The sequence below is a fragment of the Apteryx rowi genome, unplaced genomic scaffold (assembly GCF_003343035.1).
Source record: "Apteryx rowi isolate R43461 unplaced genomic scaffold, aptRow1 scaffold_86, whole genome shotgun sequence".
NCBI classification, from domain to species: Eukaryota; Metazoa; Chordata; class Aves; order Apterygiformes; family Apterygidae; genus Apteryx; species Apteryx rowi.
Genome location: NW_020451160.1, coordinates 695673 through 713839, shown reverse-complemented (window position 1 = coordinate 713839; position 18167 = coordinate 695673). Strand labels below are relative to the sequence as shown.

Sequence of the window (18167 nt, the reverse complement as noted above, 5' to 3'; positions counted from 1 at the left end):
GATGCTGCCTAGTGCTTTGAGCACGGATCTGCCGTACTAGTATAAAAGGTGTCTGTAATTTGTTCTGGTCTGGCGCTAGGATAAACTGCCCTGGTGCCAATCGCTTCTTGTGCTGATCTTTATTAAGGGTTCTCCAGCGTAGTTTCACTGGTGTAAACACACGCCCACATACACGCGAAATCTAGATGACAATGGTGTTAAATCTCACTACTGTCCTACTTTTACAGGCAGTATCTTAGTCTGGATTAGTCAATTATCTAATGGCTTTCTCGCGTGTGTCATACTGTTGCAGAAGGTTTAGATCCTGTTTATAGGCCTAGGCRCTCTCTTTGGGCCCTAAAGGAATTTTGGCAGGAAGAGCCTTGTCTGGGAGGAGTAAGGAGGACTGAAAAGGAGAGGAGCTTGTCTTGGGGCCTGCAAAAAGATGTGGAATGGCACAGGGAGGATGTTGGAAAGAAAAGAGGGCCTGGCTTTGTGTTATGGGAAGAACAAGGGTTTGGGAGAGTTGTTCTTCTCCTTTCATTTCCRTGCTTTTCACTGTAGTCTTCGCGATTCCCCTGTTTGAGATTTCGGCAGTTTCTCTCTTGGCCTCAGTGTGAGTCTTCCAGTGATTCCAGGGAGCTTTGGGTAAGGCTTTTAACAAGGAATTTGGAGCTCAGATGTTTTGGTGTGCTAACAGCACATTTTCCTGATTTGAGCTTGTGCCAGTGCATGCGTGACTTACGTTGCGTTTGGCAGGAAACGCGTAGCCCTGGAACGCTTTATGGATGCAGGTATCCTGCTGTTCTGTCTGGTTGAGCACGCTGGGTGCAGACGGAGCCAAAGCAGGAAAGCTGTGGCAAAGCAAGGGATCTTTGCAGCAGCAGCAGCAGAGGGTGGATGTGACCAGGACAAGGCTGCAGCTGTTGAGTTTAGAAACAAAACTTGGAGCTTAGAGCTTGGGGGATGGTTTGGGGGAATGGGGGACGACGACAACTATTTGTTTGTTTATTTATTGTGGTGGTATTTGGAAGTGCAATTGTTTCTCTTGCTCATCTTTCCTCTTGCAGCTCCCAAGGCAGATTGCAGCTTGATTCCTCCAGGGCAGAGTGGGAACTCACTGCAGATGTAAATGCTTGCTGCCCTGCCCTGGAAAGTGGAGCTGCTGCTAGCAATTAAAGACAGTTAGCAGTTCCCCCCACTAGTGTAAATTCTTGGGGAGAGTAATTACTGCCCCTTCTCGCTTCCCACCCCAGAGGAAGTGGAACTTCAGCAAAGTAGTTTTTGTTTTTTAAACAACTTGCAGCTCCTGTCAGTCTCTGGGAGTTCCCAAAACTAGTTTAAGAGTCTCTCCCCTTGTCTTCCTAGCAAAATAAGCTTTAATTTAGAGTAGTGTCAGTCCTGTTCAGCAGCAAGTTCAGCCTGGTGACTTTGATCTGCTTTGTTCTGATGGTCTTGTCCTATTTGTTTAGAATTGCATTCGTCTTTGTTTAGTGGGAATGGTAAATGGTAATGTTCCCTCCAGGAATTGGGTGTTGCTGTTGACTTTGTTTATCACTTTGTGTATTTGACTTTTGGTAGTATCAGAAGAAAACTGTGCTACATGCTTTCTACTTTTTAAAAAATTATGAAGATTAAAAAATTAGGTGTGTACCCGTACGAAAGAAAGAACACTAAAGATAATGCAGGTAGAACAACACAGAACTGATTAGTGTGGGTCTGTTTGTTTGTTTGTTTTAGTAAATATAGAAATAATCTGCATATGAAATGGCATAGTAATTTGTATGCACCTCTTGTGAGGGCTGTAGAGTTTCCTGAGACCTTTAGAGGGGAGTTGAGAAATGCAACTTATCGTTGCCAGATTTCCTCTTCCTGTGCAGGCATGGCGTTTGGCTGATATGCTGCGAAGCATGTACCAGTTGTCAACATATTTTTAATTTTAGGGGTCATTCAAAAATTCTGTTCCTCAGCTCTACTGGGAAAATTTTTATAGAGACCGTTCCACACCATAAGGATCCATCACAACAGCCTTTTCAGTATTTCTGTTGTTTAGAGCCCTTGCAAAGAGACTGCTGAAATATTAATAGCATTCTGCTTTGTGAGCCATCACATTGCAGTAGCGCCGTCTGTATATCCTTTCCACATTGCCAGAACACATGTGGTTTAGATGTCTCTCAATATATTTAATTCGAAGTGGCTGGTTGAGTGGCCCATGTTCCATATTCTCCCAAAAGAGCTAAAACTCACTTCATGGATCAAGAAAATATAGGGCTACAGAGACATCTTACCATTCAAGCTGGTGTGGAGAAGGGTGATTTAAAATGTTCTATTGGCTTGAAAAAAGAAAAAGCCTAACCTTTAAATTTGCGCCCAAACTGGTGATTGAAAGGCTTGAAATGTCTGATTTAATGTGACAGCTCTAGTTTTCCACTGTTGGTCTGTATCACAGAGGTGCTCATGCACATTTAATGTGTTGGTATGGAGCTCCATGGTACCTCCTTGCAGGACTTGCTTTGAAATTAAGAGTGAGTGAGAGATCGTTTATTTAATAGATAGCGTTAAAGAATGAGTTTCTGATGAAGCAAGTTAGGTGTTAAACACTTTTCAGGTGAACCATTTACTTATGTAATTATCTCTCATTTACATTATAATAAATGTTTCTCTAGGGAGTTTAGCCAATCATAAAAATGTAATTAATTTTCAAATGCTCTTCAGCAACAACTGACACTCTAGAGACTGAAATCCCTAGTCAGCATGTATGGCTTTAAACCATCCTGCTAAAGGAAAGCTGTTTCAGCTTCTTTCCCCAAGCAGTTAAGTTTTAGTTTTGTTTTTTAACAGTCTCATACATGCCTGTTGCTAGAAGTCTGGAGGGCTGGGTTTGATACCGTTGGGTGTTTAGGTCTGATGTCCCTCCTTCGTTCCCAGAGCATTAGAGAGATTCAGGGTGCTGCTCCTCCAGTTAGGCGCAGGAGACTCTGGGTCACTTGGTGAAGATGCAGGAGTTTAAGGGCTCTTGGACTCTGTTGCTGGCTCTGGTTGCTCTGTGATATTGGATAGGGCTCTTAGCCTGCTTTACAGTTTCTCTGTAGGTAAAATGGGAGCAGCGTAAGGCTCACCTCCGTAAGGTGGACCTGGAGATGTATGGATGGAAAGGACTGCTAGGCGGCTGTGTGATACCTGTGGAAAACAGTCTAAGTATCATGCTGCTTAAATTTGCTTAATTTCTTTCTAACCTAAATGTTGATACAGTCACTTTTGCTTTAAGTCTTATTAGCATATGGATAAGATAAAATGTTCTATACAATTTCATCTCATACAACTGTGCTAGGTCCAACAGCGTGGAAAGCTTTTCAGCGTGGATTAATTTTATGGTGGAGTTCATTTTTCTGATGAATAGTTGCTACGGTTGGAGTACAGATCTCCGTTCCAATGTATCCAGCTTTTTAAAAATGAAAAGAAAGTGATGTTGTTACCCTTACCTATTCCAAACAGACCCGTTTCTGAATGTGGGTTAGCATTTTTGTCATTTTAGGCATTAGGCCTCAGTGCAGGTGCTATTCCAGCCACACTAGATTGCAGGGGACAGATGGGCTTGTGCTGGATGAGGCTTGGAGCCAGCCGTGGAAGCTCTCCAAGCCCTGAGTGTTCGCAGATCCAGTGCCAAGCAGTGGAACCTGCGAGTCCCACATATTTGAAGCCTAAAGAGGAGGAAAAGCTTTCATCCATTCACACTTGCAAAAATCCTGTTCAGGAAAGCTCTTGCCAGTGAGATTCTCTCCTCAAAGCAAACAAACAAAACCACTTTGGTTGAACTGATGYGTCTTCCTGAGGCTTTGTCTTCAGCCAGGGGTAAAGAGGAAAGGATGTTTTATTTACAGATATTGTTTTCAGACTGAGTCTAGCATGATAATATTATCTATAAATACATCTTCAGGCATCAGACATCTTTCCATTTATTTAGAAACAAGATAGAAAGGCCGTCTGATATTGGAGTGAATACCTGACAAATTCCTATATTCCATTTTGTTGCCTTGGAATACGTATGCAGAGCTTAAAATGAGGCCGTATCTGCTATTATATCATCCTGTTGCTTCCAGCAGAGTACCAGCGCTTTTATTGTGACCGACAAATTTTGTTATTCGCTGTTTAAACCTGCCTATAAACATAGACGATCAGAATGTGATTTGCTGTGGGAGGCAGTTACCCTACATCTGCCTGCTTGGGGCCTTCTGTGTTGCTCTTGGAGCTGTCGCTGAAAAGATCTAACCCTGTGGGATTCGGGTCTGATCTCATCCAAATGTTTTTATGTTCCCTATATATAGGGCAACTAGTGGGTTTCAGGCAATGTGGATTTTGTAAGCACCTATACCCAGATCATAGTTGGATCTCTGTATCAGTCTAAATCATTTTGTAATCCTCTACAATCTGGGTTTAGAGACTGTTATTAGTGTCCCAAATAAAAGCTTGTGACTTCTTTAGTTCTCAGGATAAAAAAGAAAGACGTATACGTTTTGGAGAATGACATCAAGCCGTTTTTGGTAAATAAAAACCAAACATCCAGGGTCTGAGGGTAGTTATCTCAGTCCTGAAAACTGAGTCCTGAATTCACAAGATTGCAGCAGAGAATGGGTTAGTTGCATGAGAAGCAAAGATAAACCATGAGGACAAGGGGACGAAATAATAGATATTTTAAAATATTTTCTCTTTCAGTAACTTGAAACATGGCAAATGTAATGTGGCTACAAGGAAGTGTGGGGTTTTGTTTTGTTTTGTGTGTGTGTGTTTTTTTTCTTTAACCTGAACCTCTTTAAGGGAAGAAGCCCATTTGTCACCAAATAGGGGAGACGTAGGGGGAAAGACCTCCAAGTCCTATTTTATCTATTTCTATTTTCTCACAAACTCGCTGAGCTTGCGATGGCCTGCTTTGAAATGATATCGAAAGTCACAATAGAAAATGATTTTTAGCTGCCTTTAGCATTGATGTTTGGGTTAACTGGCCTGGTAACTGATAACCTCCCCTTGCGGAAAACCAGCAGCTTCCAGTCTCCGTTACTGAGGGCGAAAGCAGAGGCTGGTGTGGGAAGGACAGCCCACATCTCTGCGGTAGATGCCACTTGGTTTGGCGGGGGCTCTGCTGGGGGATTGGATATTGCTTCCGACCAACCTCCTGTCCCTAATCCCTTCTCTTGGATCTCTGCCTGCAGTTACCTGAAGGAGTTTCGCACGGAGCAGTGCCCTCTCTTTGTGCAGCACAAGTGCACTCAGCACCGGCCCTACACTTGCTTCCACTGGCACTTTGTCAACCAGCGTCGTCGCAGATCTATCCGCCGTCGGGATGGTACTTTTAACTACAGCCCTGACATTTACTGTACCAAGTATGATGAGACCACAGGAATCTGCCCAGAAGGAGATGAGTAAGTGAAGAGTGCACCCTGCTTTTCAGGCATTCAGCTTTTGGGATCAGTCCAGGTGATGATTCCAGCCAGTTCTTGTAGCAATGAGGCAAGTCAGCAGTAAAGCAGCTTTGTAACGTATGTAACATGAGAACAGATGTAAAAACTGTAACAGCGACCCATGTTTTCTAAGCCTGCTGCAGAGAGGATACTGAGATTGACAAAGATGGGAATTCAGCTCTCACATCTTTGTGTCCTCTTGAGCCTTGGCATCTTCAGCAAAGCTGGGGTGTGAAAAACAGCTTACTGACAAATGCACTGAGAAAGGCTCCATTCCTGTAAGTCTCTGACTATCAAATAATAGCTCTTGCTCACTAGCAGGGTAGCTTGGTTTTGAGCTGATTGCTGAGAGGAGAAGCTTTGTCCTCTAATCTGTCCCCTAAATTATCCATCCCATGCTTTTTAAATCATATTATTTATTTACCAGTTTATTTTGTCATTTCCTTCCTCGCTTCTTAAAAGTTCAGGAAGGCAGGTACCCAGAATAAGGCGATGTGGGAAGAGCTGGTTTTGCTGCATCTGCCTTCCCCGTGATTGTGATCTTATTAACTGGAACAGAGATGTAAGTGTTTCTTCCATGTATGTGACAGATGTCAGCATTTAGAGGGTTAACACAGTAATATAACTTGAGCCATGTGACAGATATGGAAGAATAAATAGTGTAACCAAACCGTGGTCAAATATAGAGATTGTTTTATGTAGAGATGCTATGGAAAGATGGAATTTCAGTTCCCTTTTATAGTGCCAGTATAAACGCACAGAAAAATGCTCTTTATCTGGAAAACAGGTTGTTGTTGTTGTTGGGCTTTTTTTTTTTCTTGATTAAGGAAAGATCTTGTGGCTACAGCAGAATGGTATAATCCTCCAGCCCAAGGCCTCTGTTTTGTACTTTTTTCTTCATTAAAAGAGAACTGGAAGGGACTGGAAATAGGACATTTGGAGACTTTGGCTTCTAGACCACTCGTTCATATTTGGCTCAAACTCAGTAAATGAAAACTGTTGCTATCTCAGAACGTTTTTACTGATTTTGTATTTTTAGCTCAGTGCTGCAATATATAAACTCCACCTATTCTATCTTGTTCTTTTATATTTCTTGGTGTAAATTGTTCTTTTTCTGCCTAAGAGGGAAAACAAAACATCAGTTAAAATGGTAGTGTTGTAATTCTTCTTTCTTGTCCTGTGCTCTGCATAAAGGATGCATCTGGCTATAGATAGACTGTCACAGCCCTGTAAGAGTACATCAGCAGGAAACAGTAACAGCACGAAGTCTAGATGGGCTGCTGAGGAAATGGTATGTGCCATGTGATGTCCCCTCAATCACGGCTAGTATATCAGAACGCCTTGACAGTGTCCTTGCTCTTTTCCAGATCCCTGGCAGTCACTAGACTAGAATAATAAGCTGCTGCTGGCTTAACCATCCAGTTGTCTGTTTGGAAGGGAAGCTATTATATAGTATGCAGTGACAGGTTTAGGGGCTTTGTGTAACGCTAGAAGGCATAGCATAAGAGAAGGGGCAGAGCTGGCAAAGGTGTCGTCAGCCACAGCATCCTGTATCAGCGACGTGCTTTCTGGTAACGTTGAGTCCACCACCCGCGTGACTGAACTTTGACTGTTCTTCCCCTTTTTCTGTACCTCAGGTGTCCATTCTTGCACAGAACTACTGGGGACACGGAGAGGAGATATCACTTGCGCTACTACAAAACTGGAATCTGCATCCATGAGACGGACTCCAAGGGAAACTGCACAAAGAATGGAGTCCACTGCGCCTTTGCTCACGGGCCCCATGACCTACGCTCTCCAGTTTATGACATCAGGTTAGCAAATGTCAGGGCTCTGTGTGGAAAGGGTAATTGCTAGGCTCAAATAGAAAGTCAGGTGATTGAAGGACAGTACCACTTCAAAGTGAAAAGCTTAGTGTTGGAGTGATGACAGTATATCTCTTCCTGACAAAGCAAATCTACAAAATCTCCAAGGAGGATACTCAAAAGTTGGGGGAAGGAGCCACACCTTAGAATAGTTKTGCTGTGTCTGAGAACCTCGTGGGGTCAAAATAATGCATCTGGAATTCCCAGGGAAGGAACAGCATGTATTGCAGTTGCTGTTGGAATAAAGATGTTGTTGCAAAAAAGCACGAGTGAAATGCACTCACTTAGGAATTGCTACAGCACTCCAGTCTGTCAGTTTTATACATATTTATCTATGTCTTCATCTCCTCTCTGTTGTTCGTTCAACTCTGTCCACTAAGGGAGCTTCAGGCCATGGAAGCTTTGCAGAATGGTCAGACTACATCAGAAGGTGGCATAGAGGGCCAGTCTGCAGTCGCTGCTAGCCATGCAATGATAGAGAAGATACTCAGTGAGGAGCCGAGGTGGCAAGGTGAGTCCCTTAAGGTCTGTGGGGCTGGGGAGGTCTGGTGTTCGTGGAGTGTTTGCTCCCATCAAATGCTTTTGTATAATAAATACAGATCATAGTGATCTCCCGCTAACCAGTTGCTTCTTTCACAGATACAACATACGTGTTGGGAAATTACAAGACAGAGCAATGTAAGAAACCCCCTCGTCTCTGTCGCCAGGGTTATGCCTGTCCCTACTACCACAATAGCAAAGATAGAAGAAGAAGCCCAAGAAAACACAAATACAGGTACCCTGCTCCTGGGTCTTCTGTTTCCCAGCTGAGTGGTGAGGTGTAGTAGAGGCCTGTAAGGAAGGATCTAGTATTTGCTCCACTAGATAGTTTTTAGTGCGCCTTTAAGGCCTATACTGATGGACCTAATGGACTGTTACTCCTGCTTAGGAACTGGGATAACACACTAAGCTGGGAGTTTTGCATTATAGAAGAACCAACATCTCTAACTGTGCTGCCAAATCATGTTACATCTCTGGTTTTATGGTGAACAGAACCTGTGTCTAATTTTCCCCCTTACTTTATAAACTCCTGCTGTGGGAAAAAAAGTGCAGGAAGAAGAAAACAAAAGAAGGATTTAATCCCCATCTAGAAACAAACTCGCACAGCAATGCTTTCATGGGTAAAGGATTCAGAATCATCAAGCTGTTTGTCATGTGTGCCTGGTGATGGGGATTGTGAGGCGCAGTGTGATGAGTGCTGTAGCTGGACATGCATTCCTAACCAACTGCTAAAGATTGTGCTTTTGAGGCACCAGGGTGTTCTCGTCACTCATCTGTTGCTGGATTTTTCAGCATGCTGCTTCTCCCTGAACACATTTTGTCCAAGTTACAGGCCCTCGTTTCCTCCAACACAACAGAGCTTTTGTTGTGGTCTCAGTGGGGCTTTTCCTTAGTTCCTTTTTGAAAAACGTAAGAGCAGACCAGAAAGCCAGGAGAGAAAATACCATGGATGTTCTCACTTCCCTTCCCCACCCCCAACATTCGCAGAAATTTTTGAATTCATGCTGAAATCCTGTAAAAATCAGAGAAACATTAATCCCAACACCATCAGTAGAAACGGAAACTCCAAGCCAGTCCTTAGGCAAGAGCCATCTGCTTTCTGCCCCTGTCTGGGCCCTTTGAGGAGGGACGAGGTGAAGGCTTCTTGCCTTATGATCTCCATTCACTTCTGTATTGCTTTTTCCCCACCCCCAGCTGATGTGGCTGCCTCTTCAGTGCAGGCTTCTGCTGCTGCTATCTGCTTCCCTCTGCTGTTGTTTGAGGGAATGGGTAAGAGCGTAAAGAGCAGGGGAAGTAGGTCACAGCAAAAATTCAGACCTGGGAAACAGAACTGGTTCCCAGCTGGGAGAAAGGAAATGGGTTTGCCTTTTCCCCAGTGACCTGACTCAGCCTCTTTTCCACGTGGCTACACTATAACCCTGGAAACATAGCAGTGTAAGGGTATTATGTGTTTCAGGATTAGCCAATTAACTTATTAGCTTTCTATGAATGTAGAGTTCCAAAACAGAAAACAGACCCAGCATCTCCAACACTAATCACATCAGCGGCTAATATGGTTAAGTTAGGGTGGTTCAAGTTGTATTCCGTTTCAGACGGAGAGTTAAACCATGTTTCTTTCATTAGGAAACTGGAGGAGGAGGAGGAGGATGCAGTAGCAGCAGGGTGGGGGCTGGGGGAGCAGCAGCCAGGCAAACAGCRTACAGCAGAGAGGGGCAACTGAACCTGTTTGCCAGTTGAGGAAGCAAAGCTCAAAAACCACGCATCTGATGCATTCCACTGCTACCTTATTTAAACAGATCTTCGCCGTGTCCCAGCGTGAAACATGGAGATGAGTGGGGAGATCCCAGTAAGTGTGAGAATGGAGACTCATGCCAATACTGCCACACTCGCACAGAACAGCAGTTCCACCCAGAGGTACAGTAACCTGTGTGGTCTGTTTGGTAGCTGACTAGAAAAGCAAAAGCTTTCCAGGCTTATGAGATATGTTTATGTGCCAACTAGGAGAATATATGGGCTGCTTGCAGTGTGGTCCTGGGATACAGAGAAACTGCATGTTGGAAGTAAGCGGAAGCTGAGCTGCTTGACAGGGTGCCTTTTCATTAGGTAGAACTTATGGGAGGAGGTAGGAGAAGTATGGGGAGGAAAAAGTTGTAAGAGAGCAGACTCATGTGTTGGGGTCCTTTAAAAGCAGGAAGTGGGTCTGCAGGTGAGCATACAACATTTTTTCCTTTAGAAGCATTCTTGGTTGATGAGAATCACACTAAGCCACAGATATCCATGAGCTGGTGCTAAAAACTGCCCAGTTGCTAATGTGAGCAGGCCCAGAGCATTTTGGTATCCTTACAAAAAGTGTAATTAAGACCTTGTCCCAGTCTGCTTCATGTTACAGTGTTGAAAAGCTTTGTTGGGCCTGTATCTGCAAAGTAACCGTAGTCACCGCCTGTCAAACTGGGGGGAAGGGGAATAATCCATTTCCTACAATCACTGTCAACGGTTTGTCACTACCCTTGCAAAAACCCTGTAGCTTTCTGTGCTGTCATCTGTCAACTATTTCCTATCTTGAACCATTTTTATATCCATGGAGCTCCTAGGGAGATTGAGGGACTTTATGGCAAATGGTGCCTTTTGGGTGAGCAGACCTGTGGTGGGGTGATCTTTGGGTGAGCTTAGCTGTGTTGGGCAAATTTTGCTGTTTTCTTAACTATTGTGGGTTTTTCTTTCTTCAAAGCACTGAAATGGTCACCCTGAAATCTGCTGGCCTCTGTGCCTTTTGTCTGTCTTTCTGTCTTGCTGTTGAGTCTCTTCTCAGTACTCTAATACCTGGGCTGCTGGTCACTGGTTTGCCTGTTCATGTCTGTTTTGTTTTATTTTTTCCCATCCTCAGATCTACAAATCCACCAAGTGCAATGATATGCAGCAGTCTGGCAGCTGTCCCCGAGGACCCTTCTGTGCCTTTGCACATGTAGAACGTACGTGGGCTGCTTCTCTCATCTTTCAGGGATGTTTGAGCTATGGAGGGCTTCTGGCTGGAGTAGATAGGTTGAAGGGCACAAAGCTAGAGCTTTCATGCAGCCTGGTTTTTGAAAACACTTCAACTTTGATTATTCCTGTAAAACTGCTATTTTGGGAGGTGTTATCAGAGCTGAAGGCAGTAGGTGATCTGTAGGGCTCAGCCCCTAGCTCTCAGTGCATTGTTTCTTGAAGCATCTCTCCCTCTGTTGTGTCACGCTCGCTCAGCTCTCTGTATGTCAGAGCTTAGAAGGACTATGAAACAGAATGAGAGCTGCTTCTTGTACGCACTTGGACTGTGACATAGCTAAGTTGCAAAGTGTCTTATGAAAAGCTGAGGATAAAATTGCTAACTACTACAGATAAGGTGTTCATCCATTTTTAAAATAAAACATTATTTTACAATTTTTGATGTTTTGCTTAGAGTTTAAATCTTTAAGGAGGTTGGAGAAGAAAAACATGCTGCTTTTTGTCTACTTTTCCTCAAATTCATTCCACTTTCACTAGCTGTCTAATTTAGAGTGTTATTTCAGTCTTCGTTTTCATCATCTGTAAACTAGTTATGCTATTTTGTCGTGAGAATTCTGTATTCAGATGTGTATCACCATTTATAGATAATGGTTAGCTCCCAGCCCTCCTACTGCTCCTACTCAGTTTCTGCACTCCAGTCTCAGTGTAGAATTTGCAGTAATTAGAGCAGGTTACTAGTAAGTCACTAGATGGGCTCTGATACTGACTCACTTCATGGCCTTGAGCAAATCTCACTGTTATTTGATTATCCTTTGTAAATGGTGGGATTAGTAATTGCTGCCTTTGTCAAGGAATTGGTGAGAGTGAGTTCAGCACYGTTTACAGAGTTGCTTTTATAGGAAGCCTTGTAGTCAAGCAGTAATTATAGCTAGGGCTGTGAGCTATGAAGCCCAAAACACAGTAGTACAATTCCACTGTAAGATCCAGCAAGCTTAAGAGAGAATGAGATCTTAATAAAGAAATAGTGTTCAACAAGATCCCTTGTATATAGCATAGTATTTTTTTGTTTAGGAGATGCTTTATTCATAGCTAGATTACTGCACTTGATACTGTATTTCTTTAAAGCCATAGTAACATTCAGTGGCCACTTAGTATTCTGTCATGGTTATTTCTTGTGACTTTCTACAGAACTGTGCAGCACTGTCCTCTTCCCAAGGTGAACATTGAGGACCTAACTGACTTAAAATAACAGGAGTCCATTTATTTTGTATGATCTCAGCATGAATTCTGCTGATTATTAACAAGAAATGTATAAAAGCTTAAAACTGTGATCAGTGCTTTTAAGATACTGCAATATAGGCATAAGGTTTGTCCTGTAGCTTTTGTAAAGATGATGAGTTATATTAGATGTAAATATTACGGCCCTACAGCATTTCAACTCCCCTCTCCAAGCCCATGACATTTTCTTTTTGTGTATCTGGCAGTTGTATGCCTTTCTGTGTACGTTACTTTTTCTGTAATGGTTTGTACCGCGAGCAGATGGAAACTTAGCTTCCTCAGCTAATTATAACACACCCATCAGCTTTGTGCCTAGCAAAGAAGGAAGTTCTGCTTAGTTCAGGACAGCTGAATGAATAACACAATTCACTCAGGAAAGATAATTCTGGAGCAGCATTAACAGGCTGAAGAGCAGCAGATTGTACAAGTGGTGACAGTAATAATGTGAGGAATATTAGATAAGAAGTATTCATTTGCCAGATAAGATTTCTCCTTATTTTTATATTACTTCTAAGTAGGCGTTAGTGGAATATTTCTTCTCTCAAGAGTATCTAGCTATTCTTGTTCCTAAACGTCTTGTAGTCTGTTGCAACTGTACAGCTTTGAACAATGTTTCATGTGCTTTTATTTCTTCCAGAGCCTCCTCTCAATGAAGATTTACAGCAATCCTCAGCTGTGTCCAGCCCAACACAGACAGGCCCTGTGATGTATATGCCATCAGCAGCTGGTGATTCTGTTCCAGTGAGCCCTTCCAGTCCACATGCCCCAGACCTGAGCAATGTAGGTAGCACTGCAGGGAAGCCTTGTCCCTACTTTATAAATCTGCATTTCTCTGAGTCATTGTATTTCTTCTGCCCAAGAAGAGAAATCTAAAAGCCCAAAGGATTTGACTTCTGTTTTAAGTCTGAGCTCCCCACTTCTTAGAGGAAGCTTTTTGTTTGGAGTGTATGCTATATAGTACTATAGTATTCAGTGGTTTTAGTCCTAGATGCTGTCCCCTCACCTATAAAATCTCTAAGCCTTCCTTTCTGTGCCAAACTTGTTGATATGCTTTAAGGAAAGTGGAATGCATCTGTACATCTAGTCCAACTCCTTCTTGTCTGGAGGTACATATTGGGCTCAGTTTCCAAGTACTTTCATTAAAGGCTGTGAGCCAATACAAGCTAAAGTTCATAATGACAATTGAGTTTGTTTACATGTGTAATCTCAGAGGCTTAGCCTGTGCCTATTGTGTGCTGCATTCTAGGATATCCTTGATTCCTTCCCCATCCTTCTTCTGGAGAGGGCTAGAGTCTGCAATATGCTTAAGTAATGCCCCAAAGTGTTAGTAGGTACTTTATTTTAGTTGTATGAACAAGAATAGAGATTTTTGAACTGCTAAACAGATACACACAGATTAGATGCATGTGGAAAGCTGGACTACTTGATTTTTGCCCAAAATATTCTGCTGTTCCTTCCAATAGTGGTTTCRTCAGAATTTACAGTCAAGCAATTTCCCTGTGCCGTCCATAGCACTGAAACAGACAAAATATATTAGTCAAGCAAGAAAAAGCCCGCTTGGTTTTTTGTTCATTATGATTTAGTCTTTTCTTATTTGCCCTGTTGTTGAAGTGTGTAACCTTTCCAAATGGTTGAGATGTTGAGAAGATAAAATGACATGAGCTTAACTCATTTGAAATTGGTCTAGATGAGGTGAACTCATTTAGGACTTCCATTGTATCCTATTATCTCTCTTTGAAAAGGAAAACTGACATTTTGACTTATTAGTACCAAAGCCAACCTAACAGTTAATAGTTCTCGTGGATTTGATTGCAACTAGATTTCTTGATAGATCTTGAAAAGACTGGACATGTTATTTTCTCACAGTAAATAACCCCGTGGAATGAAGTAAAAAGAAACCCCCTTCATTTTATGAATATGTCATCTAAATGCTCTGAAAATTGCAAGGAGACTGAAGATCTTTTGAACTTAATAGTCTATGTAGGTCTTCTCTATCTCAAGCTCTTTAGTCTTTTAAACAGTCCTTCCTAATCTTTGAATACAAGCCAAATGGCAACACGTGTCTTTCTGTGACTTCATCACTGCACAGGGCATCTGCATGTAGCTTGCAAACAAATATGGCTTTGCTGGTGATCATTTTACATGATTAATTAATCAAAGGAAAAGGTCCCTCTGGCAGCAAGCCTCACATGGCCTGTTCTGTTTTGTATTTGTACTGTAGGTGTGGAATAAAACAGGAACTCTGCCAACTAGCCCCACCTCCACCACAGTGAGTAGTAACTTTGCAACTGTAGGRAAGCGCGGACAGCAGAATGTCTGTATAAAAATAAAAGCAAAACATTGTAGGATGCTCCCAGCATGCTCCCTCTTTCTAATGCCAGACCAGACTGCTGCATTTGAATCTGTCGTAGCAGTAACTGTATAAATGTTGTTTGAAACAGTCATTCTTGCCAATGCAGGCAAATAATTTCCTATCCCAGAGAAATGGGATATTGCTTTGATCCAGATAGGTTTTTTCTTTAAAACTCACCTTAAATCTCCTTTGCTGCTGTCTGTGGCTTCATCTACAGTGCAAAACTAGCCTTGTTGCATGTGGTCGTGATCCCTGGTTACGATCCGAAGAATAGAACGGTTGAAAATCCTTGTGGGTTTTTTGTTTGTTTGTTTTTAAATGCAGTTGTAGATACTTGGCTGTGCCTGCATTAAAACTTCCAGATTTCCAACTCCAAAACAAAAAATACAGTATTACACGTAGCTCAGATATGCTTGGTTGTTCTGACTGCCATGACACCTTTCCAGGTTTCACGCTACTTCTCAGAGTACAGACAGGATCCACATCATGCTATAGCCTAAGGAAAGTGAGGAGAGTTTTGGTCACGTTTGGGAACATGATCGGTCACATCTGAGGCCTCAGGAATAGTAAATGTCTCTAGAGCTGTAGTTTGGCTTTTATAAATCTGCACTCCAGTACAAAGCAATGACAATAAAGCCATGATTGTGGGACTGCATAAATCCTGTATCTTCTGCTGTTTTTGCTGTTTTTTAATTGCTGTTTACTAGAAGCTTGTGCACTTGTGTTGACTATAAGTAAAATCAATGCTCAAACAGTGAAGTGAATGAGCTAGTCCCTGGGACACCTCCCCTCTTTGAGTCGGTGCTACTGGCTCTCTGCACTTTCCTGACACTTGTTCCTTCTATTAGATTCTTTGTAGGAACAGCAGTCTCGGAAGCCCATCTAATATATGTGGGTCTCCTCCTGGCGCCATTGGAAAACCACACAGCTTGGAGAGCATTGGTTTTCCTCCAGACTCAGTAACAGCAGCCGGCAGCTACAAGAAAGCACCTGGGTTTGAGCGAGAAGATCAGGTGGGGGCCGAGTATTTGAAGAGTTTCAAATGCCAGGTTAGTAGGGAACATTGGCTGGAGGAGCCTGAGGGGGGAGGAGGAAGACTGAGAAATTGCCCAGTGTAGCTTGAATGTATTTTTCAAGGAGCAAAAGGGAGAAAGCACCACTTTCATTAGCAGTTCTCAGATCTATGCTGTTGCTTTCAACCTCTCACAGTCTCTTCCATCTTGCATCTGTTCTTGTCTGCCTAGCTGCTATCACACCGTTTGTAAAAGTTGAGCTGCTTTTTTTTTTTTCTTTTCGTTTTTTTTTTTTTCTCTCCTAACTCCTGGCCACTTCTGTCTTGTGTCGACCTTGGGTAGCTTCCTACATATCACTTCTTGCTCTTTCTTTTTCCATATTCAGGTCCTTGCCAAGAGTTGCTGGTCTTTTGCTGTATTGTGTCATGGAAACTCATCCTTTCCTCTCTGTTCTCACTCTGAACTCTTACCTTGATCTCCGTGATTTTGGCTTGTCTTCTGTTTTCACCATTCATTTCTCCGGTGTATTAAAAATGCCATGTTAGTTGTCTCTTGCTTCTCCAGCCATATCACTCAGCTCCTTGAATCTCTCCCTTGGCCTCTGTGTTGAACTTAAATTCCTCATTCTTATTTGAAGAACCCTTTGTAATCTTACCCAACCCACATCTCTGATGACATTCCCTCTTATTCCTTCTGGATATCCCAGTCATCTTGCCTTACTGATTCCTCAGTCTTCTCCTTCTCAGTGTCATGCCTTATTCAAACTACTCCCTAAGCCTAGAACAATCTCTTCCATCTCTTCTGCCATGTGAGCATTTTCACAGTGATAACTTCTTTTTGTGAGTATCCTTTCTTGATGTTAGAGCCAGTAGTTTCTCTGTACCATCACTTCCAAGTCAACTGTGTCCAAACCAGAGTTTGAGTCCCCATTGTTATTTCTAAATGGGTTTGTAAAAGTAATAGATTTTTTTTCCTTGAAGAACTTGTTGAAAATCTTTCTGCAGGCACCTCTTTAAAAATAGCTATTACTTCCTTTAAATTGAGTTATTCTACGTTGCTGAAAACAGCGATGGCCAGAAATGTTGCTTTCAACTTGGTTTCATTTAAACTCCTGTCTGTAATATTAAAGAAGCTAGCCTTATTAAGCTTATACTGCTGTGTTTGTATTGCACTGCTGTGGGAAAACAGTGGAAATATTCTGTCCGGACAAGATCTTGGAGAAAGTGTTTGGGTTTAGAAGCAGACTTTGTGGGGTTTGCTTTATTTATTTATTTTTACAACTTTGGGAAAATACTCAAACTTTGCAGTAGGATCAGTCTTGAACACCGTTTGGTCCAATTAAAATGATTTAGTGACAGATAAAGATTAAGCTATATGCATGTAGGCTATCTTATAAATGCTGCTATTGTTTTGCTTAACATGGATGTGGCTTAGGAAACTGCAAACTGACGCAACATGTTCTTGCGGGAAAAGTGCAAACCATGCTGCGATCCTGGCACTTCGGGCACAGAAGTTTGTAGCAGTTCTTTAGAAACAAAAGAAAAAACATGTGCTCCTTCTCTGCTGCCTCTGCCGCGAAGGAGGAGTGAACCCAAAGCCCGAGGACCGAGAGAACCCTTGTTTCCTGCCAGCGGAGGCAAGGTGCCAGGGAGGCCCTGCTTTGGAGAAAATGGGCAGCAAGCCTAAGCCGAGGAGAAAGGGGATGGAGTATGAATAGGGCTTTTAAAAGGAGGGCCAGATGATGAGCATTTTTGTCTCGGGTTGAGGCTGTGCTACAAAGAAACCGTGTTCAGGTATCTCCTTACTCATGTGGCTTTTAATTAAGTAAAAAAGACTGTGTTAAATGACTGGAATAAATAGCTATTAAGATACAGACAGGTGTAATCACAGTTGCCCTGTGCTAGGCTTCTAAGTACAAAATTAGGTGTCTCATAAGTGTCCTGATCTAAATTTTGTTTTAATCTATAATTACTTTTTTTTAATCTTCTTTAATTCCCTTTGGCTGCAGTGGGCACCAGAGATTCTCATATACACTGTAAATTAGACCAGTAATTAGGCACCTTACTTCAGCCACTCATGTGAAAATGTAGGAGACACTCCTGCTCGGCTCTGCAATAGGGTTATAAAGTTTTCTTGATAGAGCCAATACAAGTAGTTTCTATCTTATTAGAATGGAAGATGCACTTTTTGTGTTAACCAGTTCCACATAGTTTTGTGATAAGGCTGAACTAGCAGTTAAGGCTAAAAATACTTTTTCGAAGTCTCAAAAGTTGTAGCAAGCTGGAAAATGCTAGCTGCACTGGGAGGACTTGAGAGCCATGACCAGAAGGTGTTCCCAAGTCTATACACAGAATACACTAGGTTTGTCCCATACTGATCATGCAATATTCAGTTTAATCCATAATTTATACTTCCTTTTTTCTTCCCCTGACTGCAACAGGGTGAGCTGGAGAATTTCAGTGTACGCTTTGACTTTGTGTTGCTGCATGCCCTTAATGTTGTTCGGAGCTAAAGGAGACTGACTTTGAGGGGACAATCAGTTTGCTCCTTTTTACGCTGATGCTACATGAATTTTGGGACTAGCTCAGGACTGGGGGGGGGATAGAGAGTTGTTTTGTTTTCCTCTTCCTCTCTTTTTATGGCTTTCAGTAAGGCTTAGCTGCACCAGTGCCAGCTACATTGGCAGGAAGCCTCTTGGTTGGGG

At 42.5% G+C, this 18167-nt stretch overlaps 1 protein-coding gene across 4 annotated transcripts in view; it reads left to right on the top strand.

Moving 5' to 3' along the window:
- UNK (unkempt family zinc finger) overlaps nucleotides 1-18167 on the top strand; it is a 41191-nt gene that overhangs the window by 13667 nt on the left and 9357 nt on the right. For 3 of the 4 annotated variants that reach the window (XM_026090380.1, XM_026090379.1, XM_026090377.1), the window contains exons 2-10: nucleotides 5187-5396; nucleotides 7073-7249; nucleotides 7681-7811; nucleotides 7940-8075; nucleotides 9637-9754; nucleotides 10725-10809; nucleotides 12735-12877; nucleotides 14319-14366; nucleotides 15299-15499. In XM_026090380.1, coding sequence (XP_025946165.1) covers nucleotides 5187-5396; nucleotides 7073-7249; nucleotides 7681-7811; nucleotides 7940-8075; nucleotides 9637-9754; nucleotides 10725-10809; nucleotides 12735-12877; nucleotides 14319-14366; nucleotides 15299-15499 — 1249 coding nt within the window. The remainder of the gene's footprint in view (nucleotides 1-5186; nucleotides 5397-7072; nucleotides 7250-7680; nucleotides 7812-7939; nucleotides 8076-9636; nucleotides 9755-10724; nucleotides 10810-12734; nucleotides 12878-14318; nucleotides 14367-15298; nucleotides 15500-18167) is intronic. The other variant, XM_026090378.1, reaches the window with a different exon arrangement.